General features: G+C 41.9%; 1 protein-coding gene across 1 annotated transcript in view; it reads left to right on the top strand.

Moving 5' to 3' along the window:
• The first annotated feature begins 409 nt into the window (after window positions 1-409).
• The window catches only part of LOC126108752 (uncharacterized), a 46,089-nt gene continuing 19,907 nt past the window's right edge, over window positions 410-26,591 (top strand). The window contains exons 1-4 of the mRNA XM_049914095.1: window positions 410-562; window positions 685-732; window positions 20,256-20,817; window positions 25,148-25,297. Of these exons, the coding sequence (XP_049770052.1) occupies window positions 475-562; window positions 685-732; window positions 20,256-20,817; window positions 25,148-25,297 (848 nt within the window). The 5' untranslated portion in view covers window positions 410-474. The remainder of the gene's footprint in view (window positions 563-684; window positions 733-20,255; window positions 20,818-25,147; window positions 25,298-26,591) is intronic.

Below are 26,591 nucleotides of genomic sequence, written 5' to 3'. Positions count from 1 at the left end.
CCATCAGAAGGGATGAATTTCCTTCATTGAATAAGCCAGCTGCTAAATACGACGCCAAATCAACCACTTATAATCCGGAGTGCAAGTGTTTGGGAGCTAATCACCAAATAGTGGAATTAAAAGTTTCATTAGCATTTTGTGTGTGGCCATCTACACATTTCTCCAGTAATTCATCCCCTGATAAATCTTATATCGGAAGAATTTCCTTCTGTAAGAATGCGAATTTTGCTTTGAAATTCTGACAGAGTATTCTTGGATAGTTAGCTTAACCATTTATACTATAAAAACTGGATTTTTCGAACCTCCTAGTGTGGTTTCCCCATTAACCATCGTAATCCAAATTAGGTTATTATATTAATTTAGATTTTCAATCCAGTTTGTTGAAAGTAAATGAATTGTGGAGATATATTTACTCATAAATTTACAGATTCTCCAGCAGTTGTTTATTTGGCCTGACAGCATTGTCCTTACATCATGTTCTACAGAAGCGTTAGTTGGTTCATCTGCATTTTTGTCGGAGTACTCACAGCTGCCGACTATAGCGACTCTCATCCCAGTACAGGTAAAGATTTTACTTGTGTAAATTGATGTAAGTCTGTATATGATAATGAATAACCAGTTTTAGTAGGTAATGAAAAACATATTCAATATTTTCATTACGTATTTCATATATTTGTTTTTCAGGATACCATCCTGTACTCACAGTCTACCACTTTGGAACTGACAATCAGGGTAAGTGTCATTATTTTCCATTACTTCCAGAAACTTTTCATGGTTCAAGAAATTCATGCAGTGCAAACTTATCTCATTGCTAGGCTTATTTGATGATTTAATAACTGATTTGGATCATTTGATCATTATGTGTAAAATCTCTAACTTCACTGTGTTTCTATATTATTACTTTTGCTTTTATAGTCGGTATGAGTTGGAATACAGTTTACATATGTGTTACATACGTGTTGGTAGACCTTGAGAGTGGTAATCATAGCCTTTTTCTGAATTATTTTCATAAAGGTTTAGTGGTCCCGTCTAGATCAATATAACACAATAGACGAAGCTAAACAGTATCATTTCACATAAGTAGTCGTGGTATACAGGTATTTGACATGTCTTCCAGGATTACGGTAGTACATTGTACACCACCTTCCATAAATTTATATTGACTACAGAAAAACCTTCTAACGTTCACAATATTTATGTAACCAATTAAAAACAGGAATCTGACAATGGTAATCATCTCAGGAGGTATCCATCAGAAACTGTAATGCTTGTGCTGTCTACGTTATATCCCTGTTTCTTACCTGTTTAAATTCATTGAGGTATGGGTTCAAAATTATGGTACGTTTGCTTCAAACGTGTCCCTTCATCAGTGGCAGAATTTTTAAATTAATAGTGGATGTCATCATTGTGGTTCAGCTGAACATTTGCTTTCATGTAAAACAGAGTTCCATAGAACCTTCACATGGGCACAAACAGTAAATTTTAAAGGAGTGTTAAGTATTCCCATCTATATAGATGACTTGTAGCACTTACTTCTTCAATTTATTTTGAACAACATACTAGTCTCTCTTTTCTTGGAAATAATGGTTATTTTAGGAAGACAGGTATGCCTGTAAGAACCAGTTACGTGGCACGTGCTACAACTATACCAGTAGCATTATGATTCTCTTGTTAGTAACATTACTAAATCAATAATAAACCAAAACCCGTCGAGTTACCTCTTCACAGTGTGAGATATGTAATGTTCCCTATTACGATTGTCATCTGAGTGAATGTCCATCAAATTATTGCTATTTACTTTCTGTAACAGTACGTTACAGGAAGTAACTACAAGTTGGTCTACATTTTCGTAGCAGTATGTAGTTGATATGTACACTGTTTCAAAGGAACCACATGGTAAACAAAATGTCATTCAAGAATGGGACGTAATTGATGTCTGTAGATCATAAATTTTAAGTAACCACGTTGGTGTCGTCTGTAAGCATTAAATTAATTTCACACCTAATTAATGCCTGCTGTGTGCAGATTGTTACCAGAAATTCAAAGCATAAGGGGACGCTAGGCTATACAAAAATGTAACTCCTTGTCCTGATGCCACAGAAACTTCCTGTGATGAGACAAGGTTTTAGCCGGTTAACTGATGAGTTACTGATTTTATAATTGCTAATAGCAGGCTGAACAGCACAAAGGCTTTAGTCAAATCACACAAGGTATTTACAGAAAAACAATTTCTGTGTCAACGCTCTAAGGTATACACAAATACAAAGATAGGAATATTCCTCTGAAAGCCAAATTATTTTTATTCCTAATTGCAAAGCATTCAATACAATTATTTATTTATTTATTTATTTATGCATTTATTTTACCTGGCAAGATTAGGGCCTTGAGGCCCTCTCTTACACCTAACCAGGCATATTCAGATTCAACAAATTTCAGTTTCTACAGAACAATAAGGACATATAACATGTTATACAGTATTAATGTTAAGAAAAAAATAGATATTATAAACGTAGTACAATGATAATTATAACAATCAAAAATTAATTGTAACAATCAAGAATAATAATAATAATAATAATGACTATGTATATGAAAGTAAACATATTTTTCTTTTATGAATGTCAGTCCTATTTCTAGTTGGGAATTTTCTCGTTATATTCTTGCAGCTTGTGAGTTATTCTCACCAAGCAGAGACATAAGACAATAGAATGGGGTGAAAGAGATACAGAAGAGGTAGATAGATTAGAGGAAGAGAAATAGAATGGTAAAATTCGAAGCTATGATGGAGAGGAGAAAGAAAGAGATGAGAGGGGTACAACAATGGTGGCTATACCGTCCCTAATATGTAAGTCTTGAGTTCACTCTTGAATGTTGAGTGGTTCGGGATAAGACGCAGATCACAGGGGAGCGCGTTCCATAGTCGTATGGCTGAGATGGAGAATGACATGGAGAAAGATTTTGTGTTATGTAAAGGTACAACCAAGATGCTAGACGTATCCGATCTGGTATTGCGGTTGTGGAATGATGATAGGTGTTTAATGTGAGAAGATAAGTATTGGGGGCACCAGTGGCTAAGAAATCGATGAAGTAAGCACATCGTGTGGAGATCGCGTGCCTTATGTGGGCGTTATCAACCTAGCTGGGAGTATGAAGGACTGATATGATCATAAAACCGTATATTGCATGCGTATCTAACGCAAGCATTCATCACTAGCTCGAGGCGTCTCGAATTTTCACTATTTGTGCCGTGTTGAACTACATCACAGTAGTAAACATTAGGCAAGACTAGTGTTTGGACTAATTTTTGTTTAACATGGGTTGGAAATATTTTTCTAAATTTCTGAATTGCATGTAGGGAGGAGAGCGATTTACGACAAGCTGTGACTTTGTTCTTCCCAGTTTATGGTAGTTGGGTACCATTGAGGTGTATTTGAGGGACTGTTTCGTGAAAGTACCGACTGATTAACTTTGGATGAGATATAAATATGACCTGGGATTTCTTGGGGTTTAGTTTCAGACCTAGGTTCTGTGCCCATCGAGAAACAGAGCAAAGATCTGCGTTCATACTCGCTACTGCGTCAGCAATCTTCTTGGGACTTGCACTTATGTACAGTTGGATGTCGTCGGCATATAGATGGTAGTTGCAGGAGTGAATCAGTGAAGAAATATCATTAATGTACAGTGAGAAGAGTAATGGACCAAGGACGGAGCCTTGGGGAACTCCAGAGTGCACGTTTTTCCATGATGACTTTTCCGACCCACAAATGACTTGTTGACTTCTGTTTTTGAGGTAGCTGTCGAACCAGTGTATTGCGCTGTTTGAGAAATTCAGCTGCTTCATTTTAATTAGTAATATATCAAAGTCAACTGTATCAAAAGCCTTGCTAAAGTCAAGCAGTGTTAGGATGGTAGCTTCACGTCTGTCCATAGCATGTTTAATGTCATCAGTTACTTTGATTAATGCAGTTGCTGTACTATGGTGCTTTCGAAAGCCTGACTGATATTTGTCATGGATGTTATGAGTTTTGAGGTAATCCGTCAGCTGTTCATGGACGATGTATTCTAGGGCTTTAGATATTGCAGGTAGTATGCTGATCGGCCTGTAGTCACCTGGCGACTTATGGTTGTCAGTCTTGGGTATAGGTTGAATTAAACTTTGCTTCCACTCAGTAGGATATGTACTACTGACAAGAGACAGGCTGAAGATGTCTGTGATAACTGGAGTAATAGTGTCTACGACGTTCTTAATCATGCCAATGCTCACTCCATCATTTCCTACTGCCTCGGAAGAGATTCTCATAATTGCCTTGTGTACTGTGCCGGTAGTGACATGTTTTAGGAAAAACTTGTCTCTCGAGAGATTGATATCTTGGGGCTGGTAATTTGTCGCTGCGTGGCAGTTTACAGCTGTTGAGAAGAAATCGTTTAATTCTTCTGCAGACGCTTGATAAACAGCGTCAGATCTTCGCTTCCCTATACCGAAACTGCGCAGCTTTTTCCACAGTGCAGCAGGTTTTGATATGCCGCATACGACAGACGGGCATGTCTGATTTTGGCATTCCTCACGCTCTGTTTGGTTCTATTTCGGAGTTTCCTATAAGCTTCGTACGCCTCGGGAGTTGGGTTACGCTTGAAGGTCCTATGTGCAGCATCACGTTTATTCATTAACTGGCGTAATGCAGTGGTGAGCCACGGAGCGGGAGCTCTCTTTACCTTGACAGTGCGTTGAGGAGCATGTTTATCATACAGTGCAATGATTTTGCGACATAATTCCCGAATTTTTCCGTCTAAAGTCGGTTCATTGCTTATATCATGCCAAGGGATGTCTGAGCAATCCTTTTGAAGCTCACATTTTTTAGATTTCTATAGGTTACCAAGTGAGATTTTTCTTTGGTAGTATGCACTGAGTAATTTAAGAATATCACGTCATGAGCAGAGAGTCCCGGAGCGGATGTCTGATTGGCGCGAATTATTTTATCTGGTCGCTTTGTTGCTATTATATCAATGAGTGTATGGCTGTGTGGCGTGTGATGAGTTGGGTCCAGCGGTGTTAAACTCATATCATTGGAGTGGAACAGTCTCCTTAGTTTTTCTGCAGAGGGAGATTTTAACTGTAAGTCGGTGTTTGTGTCGCCCATAATGATTATGTGTTTATACAGTGTCACGAGCGAGGACAGGGCAGACTGAAAGGAGGACATAGCACCGACGTTTGGAGGTTTATAGATTACTCCAATTAGCAGTTTCTGATTTGATGTATTTATTTCGAAAAACAAGAACTCTGCTTCTCCTTCGCCCTTTGCATCCGTTGTGCATAGTATAGTAGGTCTCAGATCAGAGCGAACATAGGCACCCACACCACCCCCGCGTCGTGTTTCACGATCTGCCCTTAGGAGAGTGTAACCAGTGATTCGGATAGTGTCGGAAGAAATGTTTGGTTTCAACCAAGTTTCAGAGACGAGGATAATATGGAACAGCGATTGGCAGAACAGGTTACAGAACTCGTCGAAGTGAGCCTTTAGCGACTGAGCGTTCGCGTGGGCCACAAAGAGCCCGCCGCCGGAACCGGTCCGTCCCATTGTGGCCGCCTGTAGGACCGAGCGCGCTCCGTTTACCTGCTGGCCGGAAGAGGGACAAAAGCTGGATTTCGCGGGGGAAGACATATTTACAGGTGTGTCCAAGGTCATGACTGACTCAAGCGTCTGTGGGCTAAAGGTGAAAGACAAGCTGGAGGTATCGGAGAAGGGAGGGTAAAGAAAGATGGAAAGTGGCAGTGGTGCTTACAAAAAAGATAATAGTAGTAGTAGTGGTAGTGACGAGGATGAAAATAACAGATATTGAAAGGCGGTTTTAAGGAGATTCCTGTTAATCGTGAATGTTAATTCCCGTTTGACTGACAATATGAATATACATGAGCACTTATGATACACAAATAAAGAAGCAATATCTATGTGAAGCAATTGACTGATTTTAAATAGAGTACTTATGGTACTTATAGAAATAACGAAGTAATATTTACGTAAAAAAAAGAAAAGAAAGAATACTAATTAACTTATATTAGACAGAGTACAATATGAGACTTTGTGTCTCGCGAGATTTCGCTCAGTCTTTCAGTTCGGACATGTTCGTCACCGTTATCCTCCCTCCTTCCGTCTTGACTACGATCCTGCCATCCTGGGTCCATACATTTTGAAGGCCGAACTGTGTGATCGCAGTGTTCAAGATTTTTAGTCTTTCGCGCGTCAGGTCTTCCCTCAGGGTAACCCCACTCTTGGCGAGTTTTCTTTTCTGAGCAAACACTTCAGCTCTTTTCTGGTATGACACAAATTTAATTATTATGGGCCTGGGTTTCATGGCACCTGGTATCGTGCGCCCAACACGGTGGCTTCTGTCAATATCGGTCACGTCGATCCGCACGCCAAGTTTTTCACGCACGAGGCTAATGGCCAGGTCGTCGGTGTTTTCGCGATCGTTTTCAGCTACCCCCAACAAGCGCAAGCTGTTCCTTCGCTGATACTGCTCGATTTCATCGGTGGCCGCAGACAGTTTAGCTTCTAGGTCGGCGGCTTTTTTTCTCTTGTGTGGCCAGGGACTTTTTAAGAGACTGGATTTCGGTGCTGTTGATTGTATGAATTAATTATTTTAATAATTTGAGGTTCTCCACATTTGTAACATCCAATTAGAGTTCCCTGGAATTTTGTGTAGGGCACCTTTTTCTAAAGAGTTCATATGATAGTGTATTTCATTTTGGTGAAACAAATACTGTGTTGAAGTGTTGCGTTAAAACATGAGTGAAATCTATGTATTCCATCTATTTCCCCAGAGTAGGTTTTCAGCTGTTTACATGATGTACTGCCGCATCATGTGATGCTTATTTCTGAAGGCAAGATGGTTTGGTTGAGTTACCCAGTGGTTACAGACAGGTGACTCATAACTTTCATGTAAAATATTGGGAGTTAATTGTTGTAGAATATACACTGCAAGTCTAATGTCAGTGACATTTGAGCATCTCATGTACCTGGTCAGTGTGTGTCATGTGCCTTCTGCCTAGTGTGATGCACTGTCGCGACTTCCTCCCTGTGCCAACCTCTTACCTTCAGAGTAGAACTGGTTATCTCACGTTCCATGTAGAAAATTCATACCAGGACGTAAAATCTTAGAAATATTTTCCTTATGTTTGGTTGTAGTAGACACCTTCGACGGAGGAAAGCCATCTTTCCCTCTGCATGTCTGCCTCTCAAATCCGCCTTACTTTGTCCTTCATCTGTAATTTTGCTTTCAAGGAAACAAAATTCCTTCATCTATTTTGTGATCCCAGACTTTGACGTTAAATTTAACGCTAATCTCATTTCTGGTATTCTTCATTACGTTAATCTTTCTTTTGTTCACACTAAGTACATATTTGCATTCATTTGACTCCCCATTCCATACAACAGACCTTATAATTCTTCCTGATCTTCACTGACAGTAATGTTTTAAGCGAATCTTCCCCAAGGCACTTTATAACCATGACTGTTAATCCAACTCCTACATTTGTCTTTTATTTTCATTACGGTTTCCTAAATGTACAGATTAGACAGTGGGGGAGAAACACCGTTTCACTACCTTACACCCTCATTAAGCACATCTCTTTTCTCATAGTCTTCCGTTCTTATAGCTTCTTATGTGTTCCTATACATATTATTGTATACCCAAATTTCCGAGTATTTCTAGACATATCACGCTGTAGAACGCTTTTCCTAGGTCGAAGAATTCTGTACAAGTATCCTGATTCTTCTTAACTCTTGCATACATTACCAAGTGGAATGCAGCACTTGTCTTTTGGGTTCTGTCGTGTTTCCTATGCACCTACGCTACATCTGTTCTCCAGAACAGAGCTTTCTTTGTGGACCAAAGTCTCCTCCAGCCACTCACCCTCCCACAGATGCAAGACTCTTAAGCTCAACATCGAGGTGATAGCATACAGGAGGATGGCACACCGTAATACTTGAGAATCAAGACAATCCTCTTGGCTGCCAGATCTGTCCTTTCGTTCCTCGCAATTCAGATGTGTCCTGGTACCCAGCAAAAGGACACCTAAATCCCCAGTCGTTGTAGATGGAGGAGGGACTAGCTTCCCTGCTGAGTACAAACGTTTCACAGAGTGAAGGGAACTTAGAAAATCGGATGAGACAAGATATTTATCACTGGAAGAACGTCTCACCTACTTCAATAAACCGCAAGATCGCATAAAATTCTGCTTAAAAGACAGTAAACGCTTAAGGCAGTATGATCTTGAGGACAAGATCTGTCAAAAAAACAGAGCAACCAACAGGATCCCCCTGTAGCGATACATGCATAAAAACAGCTATATTGTTGTGGTGCCCAGGTAAAATGTCAGAAAATATGTCATTAAAAGCGGAAGCAGGAGTGTAATCTCTCTTGTAGCGCCCCAACTCTAAAATCATTCTGGGTCTCTCCAGTAACCAAGGCAGCAGGCAGTTAAAATCCTGGATTTGGGGCAGTACTGGCTCCACACTGAGGGACTCCAGCACATGGTGCACGTGGATCGCAAATGGCATTGTGGCTCTTAAACGGTTGGAAATAAGGGGGATGAGCAACATTATAGAGTGTGGGTGAAGTTGGAGCTGTGAGGAACTTGCATGCCTGATGCACTAGGTGGAGCTGCTGGTGACCCCCCAGCCTCAGGACATAGGCTGGGTATGGGACTGGCCCTATAGCGACCTGTGGCCAACTGGAGCCCCTCAAGGTGGACAGTGTCAATTCAGATCGAAAAGCCGCGCCAATGCATAAACCATGCACCCATAGTCCAGCCATGAACGCATGAAAGCTGTATAAAACTTCAATGCTCAGATACACATTGCTGCGGCTCAATGCAAGTTCTTTAGCTGTCAGAATCTACATTCCTAAATCAATTGCTACGGTCCGGGGTCTCTCCCAGGAATGCTGGTCCCCATGTGCCACAATGCATCCCTTGTGCATCAGCTCTCATCTGTGACAAGATTTTAACTGACATTCCTGATGAAAACCTCCAATAGACTCTTCTGAACCTCAAAGATCCATTGCTCATCTCATGATTTCCTATCATTCGAGCTTCTGAGCAGGCTGCCACAGCAGCAGCTTTTATCGAAGACCCAACTCTGATATTTGCCACATAACCCAAATTGGAAGCTATGCAACATTTGTTGTAGCCCAAGTCTGGAAAAGTCCTCAATGCCATTTCCACAAGGTGAATTGTGTTACTAGCTGTTAGTGTGCCCACAAAGCTGAAATTTGCCACACCTCCTCCACCACTATGTCTGTGGACTGGTGACTGGGCGACACCAAGGAATATTCTTCCCAGCCATATTTTACAGAAGCGACACTGGTACAGGCTATACTCTTGCAGTCTACTCAGTTGCTTTCTATACAAGCTAAGTTGTAATGCAAGCCAGTCAGATTCCAGACTGACACTGGGTCATCAGCTACAGTAATCGACTGGGCTACACAAGCCATTAAGTCTCCTCCAGGCACCGCTTCACAACAAAGTTATGTAGTTTTAGTAACAACACCATTTCTGTTACAGGACATATCTGTTAGAGGCCTTTTCTATAGCAAACGCTACTGTGGCGCCTCAGTAGCTCCAGCTTGGATTCTGAAGGTTGTGGCCCCTTATATCTCAAACCTATCCAGCATAGACTTATTCCATGCCTTGGGGATTGAGTTCTGCGCCACCTCTGATGCAGTCCAAGCCCTGGGCCTCTTCCTACACCACCTACATCTTGGTTAAATTAGGACCAGTGTTCTGCCAGTGAGCATCCTGGGATTCCATATATACCTTTAACCTACTGCAGCTCCAAAATTATTTAAGGTCTGTAGCGTCGAGTTTGCATACCAGGATAAGCATCAACAGGACTTGCAACATCCTCAGGATGAGGGCGTCTTCATCCCAGTAACACACAGCCAATGGGCCCTTCCAATTTCACTGTGGGGAAACCATCAGGCACTGGCTGCATGTGTGGTGACTTCCAGGACATTGTGAATGCCCAGTCTGTAGTCGTCAGGTATACCACTCCCATGCTTCAGGACACTGTTTACATCTCGCGGGGTCTATGGTATTTGCAAAAATGACCTTCATTATGCTTATTTGCCAAAAATTACCTTCATGATGCTTATCTCCATCTCACACTGCGTAACGGATCCCAGGAGACTGCAGTCATAACCATCATAGCCACTCCTTTTAGATTGCTCCAATACACATAGCTTCCGTTTGACATCGCCGAAGTTACATCAGTTTTTTGGAGGTACTATGTTGTTGTGGTCTTCAGTCCTGAGACTGGTTTGATGCATCTCTCCATGCTACTCCACCCTGTGCAAGCTTCTTCATCTCCCAGTACTTACTGCAACCTCCATCCTTCTGAATCTGCTTCGTGTATTCATCTCTTTGTCTCCCTCTACGCTTTTCACCCTCCACACTGCCCTCCAATGCTAAATTTGTGATCCCCTGATGCCACAGAACATGTCCTACAACCGGTCCTCTCTTCTTGTCAAGTTGTGCCACAAACTCCTCTTCTCCCCAATTCTGTTCAATACTTCCTCATTAGTTATGTGATCTACCCATGTTCAGCATTCTTCTGTTGCACTACATTTCGAAAACTTCTATTCTCTTCTTGTCCAAACTATTTATCGTCCATGTTTCAATTCCATACATGGCTACACTCCATACAAATACTTTCAGAAACGACTTGCTGACACTTATATCAATTCTCGATGTTAACAAATTTCTCTTCTTCACAAACGCTTTCCTTGCCATTGCCAGTCTACATTTTATATCCTCTCTACTTCGACCATCATCAGTTGTTTTGCTCCCCAAATAGCAAAACTCCTTTACTACTTTAAGCGTCTCATTTCCTATTCTAATTTCCTCAGCATCACCCGACTTAATTCGACTAAATTCCATTATCCTCGATTTGCTTTTGTTGATGTTCATCTTATATCCTCCTTTCAAGACACTGTCCATTCCGTTCAACTGCTCTTCCGAGTCCTTTGTTGTCTCTGACAGAATTACAATGTTATCGGCGAACCTCAAAGTTTTTATTTCTTCTCCATGGATTTTAATACCTACTCCGAACTTTTCTTTTGTTTTCTTTACTGCTTGCTCAAAATACAGATTGAATAACATCAGGGAGAGGCTACAATCCTGTCTCACTCCCTTCCCAACCACTGCTTCCCTTTCATGTCCCTCAACTCTTATAACTGTCATCTAGCTTCTGTACAAATTGTAAATAGCCTTTCGCTCCCTGTATTTTACCCCTGCCACCTTTAGAATTTGATAGAGAGTATTCCAAATAACACTGTCAAAAGCTTTCTCTAAGTCCACAAATGCTTGAAACGTAGGTTTGCCTTTCTTCTAAGATAAGTCATAAGGTCAGTATTGCCTCACATGTTCCAACATTTCTATGGAATCCCAACTGATCTTCCCCGAGATCGGCTTCTACCAGTTTTCCCATTCGCCTGTAAGGAATTCGTGTTAGTATTTTGCAGCTGTGACTTATTAAACTGATAGTTCGGTAATTTTCACATCTGTCAACACCTACTTTCTTTGGGATTGGAATTATTATATTCTTCTTGAAGTCTGAGGGTATTTAGCCTGTCTCATACATCTTGCTCACCAGATGGTAGAGTTTTGTAAGGACTGGCTCTCCCAAGGCCGTCAGTAGTTCTAATGGAATGTTGTCTACTCCTGGGGCCTTGTTTCGACCCCAGGTCTTTCAGTGCTCTGTCAAACTCTTCAGGCAGTATCGTGCCTCTCATTTCATCTTCATCTACATCCTCTTCCATTTCCATATTATTGTCCTCAAGTACATCGCCCTTGTATAGACCCTCTATATACTCCTTCCACCTTTCTGCTTTCCCTTCTTTGCCTAGAACTGGATTTCCATCTGAGCTCTTGATATTCATACAAGTGGCTCTCTTTTCTCCAAAGGTCTCTTTAATTTTCCTGTAGGCAGTATCTGTCTTACCCCTAGTGAGATAAGCCTCAACATCCTTACATTTGTCCTCTAGCCATCCCTGTTTAGCCATTTTGCGCTTCCTGTCGATCTCATTTTTGAGACGTTTGTATTCCTTTTTGCCTGCTGCATTTACTGCATTTTTATATTTTCTCCTTTCATCTATTAAACTGAATATGTCTTCTGTTGCCCAAGGATTTCTACTAGCTCTCGTCTTTTTACCTACTTGATTCTCTGCTGGCTTCACTACTTCGTCCCTCAGAGCTGCCCATTCTTCTTCTACTGTATTTCTTTCCCCCATTCCCGTCAATTATTCCCTTATGCCGTCCCTGAAGCTCTGTACAATGGTTTAGTCGGTTTATCCAGGTCCCATCTCCTTTTTGCAGTTTCTTCAGTTTCAATCTACAGTTTATGACCTATAGATTGTGGTCAGAGTCCATATCCGCCCCTGAAAATGTATTACAATTTAAAACCTGGTTCCTAAATCTCTGTCTTGCCTTTATATAACCTATCTGATACCTCCTAGTATCTCCAGGATTATTCCATGTATCTAACCTTATTTTATGATTCTTGAACCAAGTGTTAGCTATGATTAAGTTATGCACTGTGCAAATTTCTACCAGACAGCTTACTCTTTCATTTCTAATCCCCAATCCACATTCACCTTCTATGTTACCTTCTCTCCCTTTTCCTATTCTCGAATTCCATTCACCTGTGACTATTAAATTTTAGTCTCCCTTCACTACCTGAATAATTTCTTTTATCTCATCATACATTTCATCAATATCTCCATCATCTGCAGAGCTAGTTGGCATATAAACTTGTAATACTGTAGTAGGCATGGGCTGCATGTCTATCTTTGCCACAATAATGCGTTCACTACGCTGTTTGTAGTAGCTTACCTGCACTCCTATTTTTTTTATTCATCATAAAACAAACTCCTGCATTACCCCTCTTTGATTTTGTATTTATAACCCTGAATTCACCTGACCAAAAGTCTTGATCCTCCTGCCACCGAACTTCACTAATTCCCACTATATCTAACTTTAACCTATCCATTTCCCTGTTTAAATTCTCTAATCAACCTGCCCTATTAAGGGATCTGACATTCCGCACTCTGATCTGTAGATCGCCAATTTTCTTTCTTCTGATAACGACATCCTCTTGAGTAGTCCCTGCTCGGAGATCTGAATGGGGGACTATTTTACCTCTGGAATATTTTACCCAAGAGGACGCCATCATCAGTTAACCATACAGTAAAGCTGCATGCCCTCGGGCAAAATTACGGCTCTAGTTTCCCATTGCTTTCAGCTGTTCACGGCACCAGCACAGCAAGGCCGTTTTGGTTAGTGTTACAAGGCCAGATCAGTCAGTCATCCAGACTATTGCCCCTGCAAGTACTGAAAAGGCTGCTGCCCCTCTTCAGGAACTACACATTTGTCTGGCCTCTCAACAGATACCCCGCCATTGCGTTTGCACCTATGGTACGGCCATCTGTATTGCTGAGGCCTGCAAGCCTCCCCACCAACAGCAAGGTCCATGTTTTACAGGGGGGGGGGGGGAATGAGCAACACTTAAAGGACGTCTCAGGGACCGTGAGCTACCTTGACAATTTTCTGGTTGTTGGAAAGTATACAGCTGATGTTGCTCTTCTCCCCATTCACAGTAGCTTACCTTCGTTGTTATCTTGGCAAATGTTCTTTTTCCACCACCAGGTCGAATATTTAGGATACATCTTCAGGACATCAGGCATATTTCTTACACCACATTGTGTGCTTGCCATCCAAAAATTACTGGCCTCGATAGATGCATTCCAGCCGAAGTCAGCCAAACTGCTAGAGACCATTCATGCCTCATGCTTCAGCGATTCTGGCACCACTCGCTCTGTAACAGAGTTCCCTGGAAGTGGCCATCCTAATGTAATAAGGTGTTCCAAAACCTGAAGAAGGCCCTCTTCGACCGACATGTCTCATGGTATACAATCCAACGAAACCATTGGTATTAGTGGCTGATGCTGACTGGCACACTTTTGTCCCATATTGAGAATGGCGTGGAGCGACCCACTGCATTTGTATCCAAGACACTTACAGCAGGACAGAGGAACCACATAGAAAAGGGGGCTTTGGTCATCATCTTTGGCAGCAAACGCTTCCATGCCTACACCTGTAGCCGCCGTTTCACACTCATGACAGATCATAAGCCTCTAATGCGACTCTTCAAGTATTCAGCAACTTGCCACTGTGGGCTCTGTTTCTCTCAGGATATGCCTATGGTATCCAATATCACCGTAATGCCGCCAATGCCAATATCCTATCGCGATTTCATGTCAGCCAGAACCCAGAATTTCATGAGGGTCCAGAAGTCTGTTTTCATGAGGACAGTGAGACTGCCATCACCAAAGACCTATCTTCCAATTGTGGGATAACACACAGTGACAGGCCATGTCCTCCAGGAGGTTTTGCATTATACAAGAGAAAGATGGCCTGCAGACAAAGTAATCTCTCATATACCCAGACCTCCAAGCCTTCTGTAGCACGCAGCAAAGGTCTTTATCCTTGCATCACATTGCGCTGATAAAGGTCGCGATGGGCCACGCTCAGGTCCTCATTCCCAGAACCCTATGGCATTGGGAAGTCATTTTGACTCTCCTAGCAATACATCCACTGGAAGGATATGGAGACACTTAATGCGAGAATGGTGAAAGAGTGCCTCACATGTCAAAACTAGCAAGCTGTGCCCCCCTGTCAGTATTTTCCATCGCCTCCTATGGTGACTCATTGGTCCTGTCTTCATTTGGACTTTGCTGGCCCATTCCTTGGATCTGTGTGGCGTCTGATTTTGAATGTGAGCTGTGGGTTCTCCTTTATGTTTTTCATGCCATTCACAACCTCAGTGAAGACGATCCAAATTGTTGCATGGTTGTTCGCCCTTAAAGGTGTCCCACAAGCCTTGGTCACTGACAATGGCCCCAATTATCATCAGCAGAATTCTGATTCTTGCTGTTCAGTTTAGTTTCATCAGTCCACATGGCCAACCTCATAAATCACCATTTTCCCTAGAATCAGAACAGCCCCCTACCTTCTTGGATCAATGGATGGTGTAGGTTTTCTTTGCAGGATCCAGTGCAGCTGTGGACACCCTCCCTTTATTCTCCATTTGATTGGGCAGGCATTGTTTGAATTTCAGTTGCTGCGAAGAGGCTGTTGCTGCTGGCATATCCATGAAGTATGGGCCCATCATGGATCCAAACCACTAATGGGTGCCATAACTCCTTCTTGCACTCCAGACGCCAGTAATGCGACTCTCTTTGCGCCATCTACCATTTCCCCCACCCAAGACCTCCTGTGGGCAGCCACAATTCGTCACGCTCTCATCCCATATGAATAGAAGTGGATCGTCCCCCTCCCCCCTTCCCCAGAATGGTGAATGCTCCAACACGGTCGAGGCCTCCAGGGCCTGCTGTGGCCTAGATGCACTTTTGGGGGAGAAGGGCGGGCAGCGGCAACATGAATTACGGTTGTACCATGTATGTCACAGAATGTAACGCTCATACAGTCCATAGCTGCCACGCAAGATTTTCAGATGGCGGACTAAGAACTACAGACCAATAGATATCTCGACAGGCAAAAGTAAGAGGTCGCTGGCCTTATCGCAAGACCGTGCCCGTATCCGGTCACGAGTTAGAACGGGACAGCACGGTTCTTCCTGGAGAATAACTATTTAAGGAAACCCAGGGATCACTGTGGACAGTTCCCATCGACGAGAGTTGGCTGATTCATGCTATTGTCTATACGCCATCGATGACGACAATGCAGCGGCGAGAAGTAGGCTTCTGATTTGTAAAACAGCTCTCACCGAGTGTTGGTCATTTCAATGTTTAGTTCCAGCTCCAGGGATTTAGGTGGAGCCAAATCCACAGAATTGTATTTTGTTCGGAAACGCAGAGGAGGTATAGTCAGATTGTAATTATAAATTGTGACAAACAGTTACTTTGCCTTTCGAACGGACAATAATGAAACTAAGAAAATTTTTTGCTTCAACTGGGATACTCAATAACGAAAAACAGATGGATTTTGCAGAAATTATGAGCTCCACAGTGAGAATAAACAGCTAAAGGGTAGTTCTGTTGTATGAATGCATAAACCCCACAGGAATTCCCCCACATAGATGCAGCACAGTCATAGGCCTGTCCTCTGAAACATGCTTTATAATTGCACGAAAGTTACCCATGTACTTGTCATCTTGTTTGTCAACTTCAGTAGGATCTAAGTCATTAAGGGGGCCTTAATGCAATCTCCTGACATCCACAGATAATCACCATATCGATGAGAGGGTCTAGCCCTTTTCGGTTTCCTTCCCACCTGCTCCACCAAGCCTTGGTCCTAGCGATGTTTCATATCTTTTGTCTTGTTCATCATCATGTGAACAAAATTTTGACCATGGTTCAGAGTAGCTATATAGTAAGTACTGCACGCCTGGATGTTGAAATATTGATCATGCTTCCACACCAGAAACTTGGAGTTTTCCAGGGCTGTAACATTTTGATTACTATCTTTACCAGATTTGTCATAGCGAAAAACAAACAGTACTTACAGAAGACACCGTCCTCTTTGGCAGAGTATACTAAATAAAGTTGAATGTACGATATTGGCAAATTTACAAAGTGAGGGAAAATATATAAATTGCATTAGGCAAGAAAAGTTTTGGAATTGTTGTAGCTTCATGTGGTAATCAAATTTTTTGATACTTAGCGATCAAATACTTATCTCATAGTTACAGCCCAATCGTGTATAATCTCCACGCAGCCAAGTATTACTATTTCCAGTCAATGATCGGCTCAATTGGACCAGAGGACCCAGTCCCCTCCATGTAAACACAGTCCACACCAGTATAGAGCTAGCACCAGCTTGCACTGTGTCTTGTTGACAGCTTGGGCCTGGACTTCGTGATCCAATCAGACCAACGTCTTCCAGTCGTCTAGGGTCCAACCAATGTGATCACAGGCACAGGAGAGGGGCTACAGGGAAAGTCGTGCTGTTATGCAAATGCACTCACATTGGTCACCTGCTGTCATAGCCCATTAACGTAAGTTCGCTGCACTGTCCTAAGAGATGCGTGTATCGCATGTCTCACATTGATTTTTGCGGTTGTTTCGCGTAGTGTTCCTCGCCTCTTAGAACTGACAAACGCCGCTGCTCTCGGCCCCTAAATGAACGCCGTCGGCCACTGCCTTGTTTGTGGTGAGAGGTACTCTCGGCATACTCTTGACGCCTAGGATCTCCAAATATTGAATTGTCTGACGATTTCCGAAATGTAATGTCCCATTTGTCTACCACCTCCTTCTAATCAGCCTTCAAAGTTTATTAATCCCCGTCGTGCGGCTATAATCAAGCTGGAAACCTTTTGATGTGAATCACCTGAATACAATCGACAGCTCGGCCAATAAACTGCCACTTCATACCTTTTGTATGCCGGACTACCGCCATATGTGAAAGTGCATACCGCTATCCCATGATTTTTCTACCTCTGTGTGGATGTGGCAGCAGGCATCTCTCGTAGTTTGATTCTCTAACTTCAACCGTGGACTTCCTCTGGTATTTTTCTGATGATATATATATATGTCCATTGCACCTAAACAGATAATCAACAAACCTCTTCTAGCCAGCATTATTTTATTGATTTCGTTGTTTGTTATCTTATTAGTCCCTTTGACTTTTCACGGTGTGCCTTTAACAACACATTTCAAAAGTATTTCGTTTTTCAGTTCCGTATATCGTAGAGTCCAGGTCTCACCTTTACAAGATGCAACACTACAAACACGCTTTTGGAAGCATTTTTCTGGTGTGTTACCAGTCAGTTTTAGAGGCTAACATCTTTTTTCTAGGTTTTGTTCTGATTCTTACTTTTTCCTCGCTCCTTACTCCTCCAGCGATTTTATTTCCTAAATAAGCAACAAGGTGTTAGAGTACGTGGCCATCCACGACAGGTGTTCGGACGCTGATTTGTCGTCGTTTTGTCACAAACCATTAGTAATACAGTTTCGTCATGACTTTGTCCACTTCATTTAAGGTGGAATCTAAGATGTGCTGGATCAAATGGTGTCGTTAAGGATATGTGGGTATTCACGTGACTCATTATTTTGACACAGGAAGAATGTCGTATTGTTGTGCTGACTTGTGAAGAACAATATTTCTACTAGGAGTACTATGTGGGTCATTTTTGACCCACGTTACCCGCCTCTATAATCATCGCACGACCAAACGCTCCCGTGACTTTTCATCATTTATGGGATTGTACAACTTACCAAAATTTCATCCCCCCTAGCTCTCTCACCTAGAAGTACGAAAAATTTATCTATTATACCAGTAGTACGATGTGGGTCATTTTTGACCCATACCTATTTAACGCACAGTTTGATATCAGTAACACCGGTTTTCTGTCACTAAATATGATCTGGGCACGCCTCGACGTTATTCGCGAGCTGTTAGGGTATATTATACTTTGGGCCAAAAAGAACGTTAAATACAAATTATTCGGTTGTCGAATGATACTTTATATCAGCGAGGCTTTCCGTTTTCTATGGACTGGCGACATGCAGACCTACGCGAAGTAACACTGCAAAACTACAAAATAACATGTGACATATTATACTTCGTTATTTTCATCGTGGCAGTGACAGTATAACAGAGGTAGTGGCGAAGGACATACGTTGCCATATGTAATTTTATTTATGTTCGAAACAGGCTTATGTCTCTTGAAACTATTTTATTGGTCTTGACACAGCTGCTGGTCTAAGAGTTTATTCATTTATTTGTGTGTATGAGTTCTGAAGAAGGTTATATTATTATAGCAGAAACCATGGTCCAGATTTAAAAGAAACAAAATTTAGTGCAACTGTGGGCTGTTTTTCATTCGAGACAACATATTATACAGTGCAGAATCCCCTCGCCCCCTCCTACACTACTGTCTGGAGCACTACTAACAGTTCTCTTACACTACAGCAGATGTCAGTCGCGTCGCCCTTATGGAACGTCACGACTGACAGCTTCCTCACCTCCATTAAACAGGCAGATGAGCGCTGAAGTGGAGACGACACACTGTATGCAACACACTCACAAGTCAGGCGACCATCTTCTCACAGCTTACGATGGGAAAACGTAAAAGATATCCGTATCCTGAGTGACATGCATGCTGGATGTCAGAAGAATGAGAATTCTGAGAAGTAACTTCCAGAAACAGTGAAGTTTTATAATGACACTAAGGATGGAGTCGATGTTTTTGACCAAATCGCTAGATACTACAGTCTCAGAGTTGTTACACAACGATGCCCTGTAAGTGTCTTTTCCTTGACCTCGCCATGATTAACGCTCGCACAATTTTTAAGTCAGGTACCTCTGAGAAGATTTCACGTCGGGACCTTATCCTCAGAGTAGCAGATGACCTCGCTGCCTCTTACACACTGCAGACAAAAGTCAATCTCCCCTTACAGGCACTTGATACTGCCAGTGGCCAATAAGGAATTAGAAGGTCTTCTCAAATTCAGGTTTCCTGGAGACAACAAAACAACAAAGGGAAATAAAACGTCAAGTGCAACAAGTACGTGTGCGTGCGAAAGATGCCGAGCAAAAACTGTTGTCGGCTTTTTGAATCGCTGAGTAGGCAATTCTGTCACGTCCTTTTTCTTAAATATACTTAAATATCTATAATTATAGGCTGAAGTTATTTATTCTTATGATTTATTTCCTTCATTGCAATAACCACAAAAAATGCAGAGCATTTTAGTCACCTACTCCTTTTTAGAATGTTTCACAAATATTTGGTACTTATCTTATTCTTCTATAAAAGGAAAAATACTATTAATACTCACATAAACAATATGTTTTGATTCTGTTTCAATCTTTTTATAAAGAAAAACATTACAACATTGCTTTACCAAATTTACGAAAGATTGTGGAATTTCTTCTGTAACATTTAAAATAAAAAAAATGTGTACTTAGAGAAAATTTATATTTGACCACGTACTGTTCATTGTAGAGACGTATTGTCAACATGAAGACGCTTAAAATACCACCCAAATACGAACAAAATGGTGGTTTTCTACTGCAGGTCAAAAATGACCCACATGGTACTACCAGGGGTATGGCGAAGTCTGGTTCTTTTAGTGTTAGGAAGTGATGGTTGACGCAGATCCAGTTGTGGCTCCAGCATGTTCTCACATGGATGGTGCTGTGCAAGGGGGAAGGTCTACTCAGTGATGCTGTGTTTCAGAATCGCCCACAGCAGGACAGGTCCAGGAGGGGAAAGAGGCTGCAGCTGTGGACCTGGGCACCCTGCTGGACGCTGGAGGCAGCGCCGTGGTGACTCTGGTGGCGGGCGACACCCGTCTGGCAGCGCACAGGGCCGTCCTGGCCGCCAGGAGTCCCGTGTTCGCCTCTATTTTCAGCCACGGCACGCTGGAGGCCACAGTCCCAGACGTGGGGGGCCCGCTGCTGCGCCATCTCGTGGCCTACATGTATACCCTGCAGGCGCCGCAGCTGGCCAGAATGGCCCCCCAGCTGCTGGCCGCGGCTGATAAGTACGGCTTGTCAGGCCTGAAGGCACAGTGCGAGCAGCAGTTGGCTGCACAGCTGTCTGTTGAGACTGCGGTGGCCACAGCTGTGCTCGCTATTCGGAACTCCTGTAGCAGCCTTAAGAAGGCCGCCGCCGCCTTTATAAAGACTCATACTTTGTACGTGATGGCCACGAAGGGTTGGGCAGATGCGCTACATTGTCAGCGTGAAGATTTAATTGAAGTGCTCAAGCTGCTGTCTGAGCCACCAGCAGAAACCAGGTAAATACAAGAGAAGCTACATGTCTACCTTGTCCAGTCCTGTGTAGTTCTGTGTGTGTGCGTGTACTTCCAGCTCCTTTACGTGTATCTGTGCAGCAAAATACACCATCACTGACAGACATTTTCTGATATCTCGCGATGCTTTCATTGATTTCTCATGTTAGTTTAATGTTGTTGTTGTGGTCTTCAGTCCAGAGACTGGTTCGAAGGAGCTCTCCATGCTACTCTATCCTGTGCAAGCTTTTTCATCTCCCAGTACCTACTGCAACCTACATCCTTCTGAACCAGCTTAATATATTCATGTCTGGGTCTCCCTCCACAGTTTTAACCCCCCACGCTGCCCTGCAATACTAAATCAGTGATCCCTTGATGCCTCAGAATATGTCCAACCAACGGATCCCTTCCTTCAGTCAAGTGCTACAAATTCCTCTTCTCCCCAATTCTATTCAGCATATCCTCATTATTTCTGTGGTCTACCAATCTAATCTCCAGCATTTTTCTGTAGCACCACATTTCGAAAGCTTCTATTCTTTTCTTGTCTAAACTATTTACCACCCATCTTTCACTTCCATACATGGCTACACTCCATACAAATACGTTCAGAAAAGGCTTCCTGACGCTTGAATCTATACTCGATGTTAACAAATATCTCTTCTTCAGAAACGCTTTTCTTGCCACTGCTGGTCTACATTTTATGTGCCCTCTACTTCGACCATCATCAGCTACTTTGCTCCCCAAATAGCAAAACTCATCTACTACTTTAAGTTTGTCATTTCCTGATCTAATTCCCTCAGCATCACCCGATTTAATTGAACTACATTTCATTATCCGCCTTTTGCTTTTGTTGATGTCAATCTTATATCCTCCTTTCAAGACACTGTCCTTTTCTTTCAACTGCTCTTCCAGGTCCTTTGCTGTCTGTGACAGAATTGCAATGTCGTCGCCAAACCTCAGAGTCTTTATTTCATCTCCATGGATTTTAATTCCTACTCTTAATTTTTCTTTTTTTTCCTTTACTGCTTGCTCTATATATAGATTGAATAACATCAGGGATACGCTACGGCCCTGTCTCAGTCCCTTCCCAAACACTGCTTTCTTGTCAAGCCTGTCTATTGTTATAGCTGCCATCTGGTTTCTGTACTAATTGTAAATAGCCTTTCGCTCCCTCTATTTGACCCCTGCCACCTTCAAAATTTGAAAAAGAGTATTCCAGTCAACATTCTCAAAAGTTTTCTCTATGTCCGCTAATGTTACAAACGTAGGTTTACCTACCGTTAATCTATCTTATAAGTTGTAGGGTCAGTATTGCCTCACATGTTGCAACATTTCTATTGAATCCAAACTGGTCTTCCCCATGCTCGCTTTCTACCATTTCCATTCGTCTGTAGAGAATTCGTGTTTATTATTATTCTGCTGTTACTTGTTAAACTGATAGTTCAGTAATATTCACACCTGTTAGAATTAAAGAAGTACTAGATCCAACTGGGTTTATTACCGGATAGGTTAGGTTAAAAAAATCATTGGAGAACTTAATTATTCGTAGATTTATAAATGGTTTTATCATTATTTGCGGCCATTAGATGTGCTGAACTGCATATGTGCAACAGCCTTATAGGTTCTGGTGTAAAGTATCTGAATAAGCGGTATATTGCTGTGAAGAGGGTAGGAGCTGTATCAGCAGTGGGGTGGACACAGTGATGTGCTGCTCACAACAGATGTACACCAGACACAACGATGTGTAGTGTCAGCAGCCATGGCAGCGACCTGCAGGGTTTATTCTGTGTGCTGTGCAATTCACCAAAATCTCTTTACTCAATATTACATATATTGTTGTCTGCTGTCTCTTCTGGTGTTCACAATGAGATATTTACAACCGACATATGCTGCATAAAGGAAGGATGGCGTTGATCAACAAGCGTGTAGTCCGGCGTTAACACCAGGAACTCTGCAGCGCAGTTCAAAGAGATCAGAAAAGAATTTAAAACTTTCCATCTCTGATGTTGTCATAACATAAAAATTAAACCTTGGAAAAAAACAGGTGCTGTACAGAAGACTGTCAGACTGATCGCTATTTCCACATCACTACTGCAGTTTGATTTCTATGTTTCTCCTTCACTTTCTATGTTCATTTCTGAAATATACCTACGGTTCACAGAACAAACTTTGTTTATTCTCCCCAAGTAGTAGAGTGTTATTAGATACAGGTCTTATGATGTGTGCTAGAATCCAAGAAGAAGGGTGCGGTGCTGAATCGAATCATGAGGAAGACATCTGTTGCAGGACGTGACACAAGTACGTCTCCAGGAAGCTGTAGGTACTTACTCCTCAAACAGCCTGCGGCCACTTCAGGAGACAACAGACCAATCTCCGCAACCCAGAAAGATCCACAAAATGCGCAGATCCACACAACGCTTCCCATTTCCTTTCGCCTTGTGTTCCGTTGTTCCAAAGGATATGTGCTGTAATTTGGACATTCCCATTCTCTAGCACATTAGCAGAGGTGGTTTTATTGTCAAAACACTGTATGTGCTTCTTGGTGGAACATCTGTCAGTTGTCTACCAACCTGGCAGCCTTGCTTGTAGTTCTCTGAGCTGTTTCTAAAGGCTGCCCAAAGAACTTCACAGTGTTAGGACATTCCCTAGCCCATACATTGCAGTTACTGATACATCTCCCACAATATGAGTATACATAAGACCTTTTGTCTCGTTATCATTTTCTATATGCTGTATCACTTAACAAATGCACCATAAAATCCTAATGCCCAATAGTTCACACATATTGGCTTTTTGCAGATGTTTTGTGTGTGTGTGTGTGTGTGTGTGTGTGTGTGTGTGTGTGTACAGGAGGTTCAGAAATTTCCTTTAGAGTCTTACATGATTTGTAGAGGGGAGTGAATACTGGAATCCATGTCCAGAAACATACCGTTTCCCTCCTACGACGGTCTCAGTTCATATGTTTAACTCATCCAGTTCTGCTTGAGCAGCTGAGTTAGGTGTGATGCAGTACAGTTATTAGATAACAATTCGAAAGAAACACAACGAAAGATTCCTTTATCAGCTAAGCCTCCTTGTTTGTATTATCACTTAAATATTACGTGTTCACATTACTCCAAAACAAAAGATCAAGCTGGCAAACAGTACATGCAGAAGGTAATGTTTAAGTGTTAATGGAAACAGATGTGTGGAACTGATAAATGGATGCTTAGCTGTGTTTACTTTCGGACTGTTACCTAATAACTGTATTACATCATGCCTAATTCCTTCTTGAAGCAGAAGTGAATGATTTAAACATGTGAACTCAAACTGTCGTAGAATGCATACAGTACATTTCCAGACGGAGTTCTTGTTCAACATATTACGTTCTCTCCCCCCTCTACAAGTCCTAGTAGTTTGTAAAGAGATCACTGATAGAGTTTCCACTCATCGACCTATATCTTCTCCTCACTTGTAGCAACCACAGCTTACTTTAGTCACATTTAATGACTGATAATGATTTAATGCGTATTTACACAACATTGAATTGTCTCCTGTGTTATGTAACCCATGTCTCCTTAATTTAAATCCAACTCTTTCCTTCGTTCTACAGGAAATCTTCTTATCACAGTTTGATAGAACTGTATATATAGAATATAAAAATTTTCATTCGAATAACAACTGCTGACTACATATCATGCATAAGTGTATGTATAGAATGCTTCTGTTTGCCTTTTTTATCTTACTCATTCCTCAATGTTCGCTAGTTTATTGAGAGTGCTCGTTGGCCAATGTGAAACAAATATATTTACTTGCCTCTTTTGGTGACAGTTAAACGTATTAACGGAATAGCTGCACAGTATCACACATCTGTAACCCTTGCTTCTCTAAATTTCTTTTGGTGCACAGTTCAGAATCTGCTCTTCTGTAATTTACCAGCTGTGCATCCTACAGCCAAGTCCCTAACAGCTACCGATACAATCTGATGATAATGGTACAAGTTGTACATGTAAAGAGTATTTCCATTTTTATTTCTGTGGGAATGTTGTTTTTATGTATTTAAACTACGCTGATGACTAGTTGTCATATCAGTTCAACCTAAATGTTGACCTTAGCATGTACCTTTTATTTGTACTTTAATTTATTCACCCTGTTGTTTGCTAAGCGATGCTTCTAGTGTGGGGGCTAAACCGATTAGCACAGGGGTAAGTCCTTCGTCTCAGAGGACCCACTACTGATGTTGAAAGTGTGTGTTCTATTAGTTGTGTCTGGACAAACTCTCAGCAGCATTGTCTGCAGTGGGCTGCCCTCTGTCCTCCGTGTGTACAGAGTGACCACACCCTGTGTCTCTGCACAGCACTCCAGCCACTGGAGACAGCGAGGGCACCCCGACCAGTCAGCTGCACATGGGCCACAAAAACTGCAGCAGGGCTCCTGTTCCAGCTGCAAAGCACACAGCTACCTGCCCCACTCCCACATTTGACGATGCTTCCGTCTCTTTCCTGCGGTGAGTACTGTCGCTATACATGCACGATTTCCACATTCACCATACCACTTATGAGGGCGTTAGCCAAGTGATCTTTTCCAAAAACAGAATTTCACTTTATTGTATTTTTCGATAAAATAGAAGTTATAATTGTCAAGAAACGGCATTTTATTTGTTAATTTTTGATGTTTGTGTAAGCATGTATCATAGTGTATCTCGAGATATTTCTCTGGGAACAGAGTGTGAATTACAACCCGTTCAAACCACAGTTATTTGACAAAGGTACTATAAACAACTTTTACTCTCCAAATGTAGTGAATGAATAGGTGTGTCGGGTGAAAGTTATCGTTTCAGTGGTGGTTTCCCATCTCCTAAAGTAAATTTGTATAAAATTGGTGTTACAGCTAAATTTATGCATTGTAACTAAAAATATTACTTTAATGAGAATAAATAATTATCTGCAAGTTCGTTATGGTCGTCAAAAGGAAATGATGATGGGTCATTATGAAGGAAAAGACGTAAAAATAATATCCATTAGCAGAATAAAGTTATGGACTGTTGTAGAATGAAGTTTAATTTTTATGTGATTTCCTGTATTTTTTCCTTCAAATTATTTTTTGACGTGTCAGTATTTAGTAACAACTGCAAATTTGCGCCATACTGGGTGTAAAATACTTGTTTAACATTTGCCACAAGCAGTAGCCTTAACTAGTAGGTCATCCTATCAAACGACCTCACTTGGCTCAAACTTTAAGCTGTCAGTTTTATTTCCATGTTTGTTTTGCAGACACTATAATTGCGTTTCACAGAATGAGCCGAAATAGCACCATTGAAGGAATGGCGTCTGTAAGAGACGGAGGTTCAGTCTGCCACGAGAGCTGAATATGAGATCGTCTGGCAGTAGTTGTTGGAAATCATTTGTTGGAACATCAGCCTCAATGAAACTGGAAGTCACATGTGCAGTCGTGTGGTGAGGCAGCCTAGTAGTAAAGGCGACTGCTTGTGATGAGCGAGAAATACGTATTCGACATCCAGTATGGGACAAATTTTCGGTGGTCGCTACATAATGGTCAAGATGGCTGGTCGTGTTAATCCGGCAATCCAGCTGCGCGTGTGGTCAGGTCGAGTCGTGTGTAGTGGCGTACGACGTCTTCTGTAAACAAATCCCTGTAATTGACAGTGTGTCACAAGTGTTGTGGGTACAGATCTTGACTCAGCATGGGGAAATTTATGCGTAAATGGTTCCTGATATTGACTTATATTAATGCAAATCGATTGTCGATTGTAGTAGATAATGGTAGTTGACTTCACGAAA

The sequence above is a fragment of the Schistocerca cancellata genome, chromosome 11 (assembly GCF_023864275.1).
Source record: "Schistocerca cancellata isolate TAMUIC-IGC-003103 chromosome 11, iqSchCanc2.1, whole genome shotgun sequence".
Lineage (NCBI taxonomy): Eukaryota > Metazoa > Arthropoda > Insecta > Orthoptera > Acrididae > Schistocerca > Schistocerca cancellata.
This window is presented reverse-complemented; position numbering and strand designations above follow the sequence as displayed.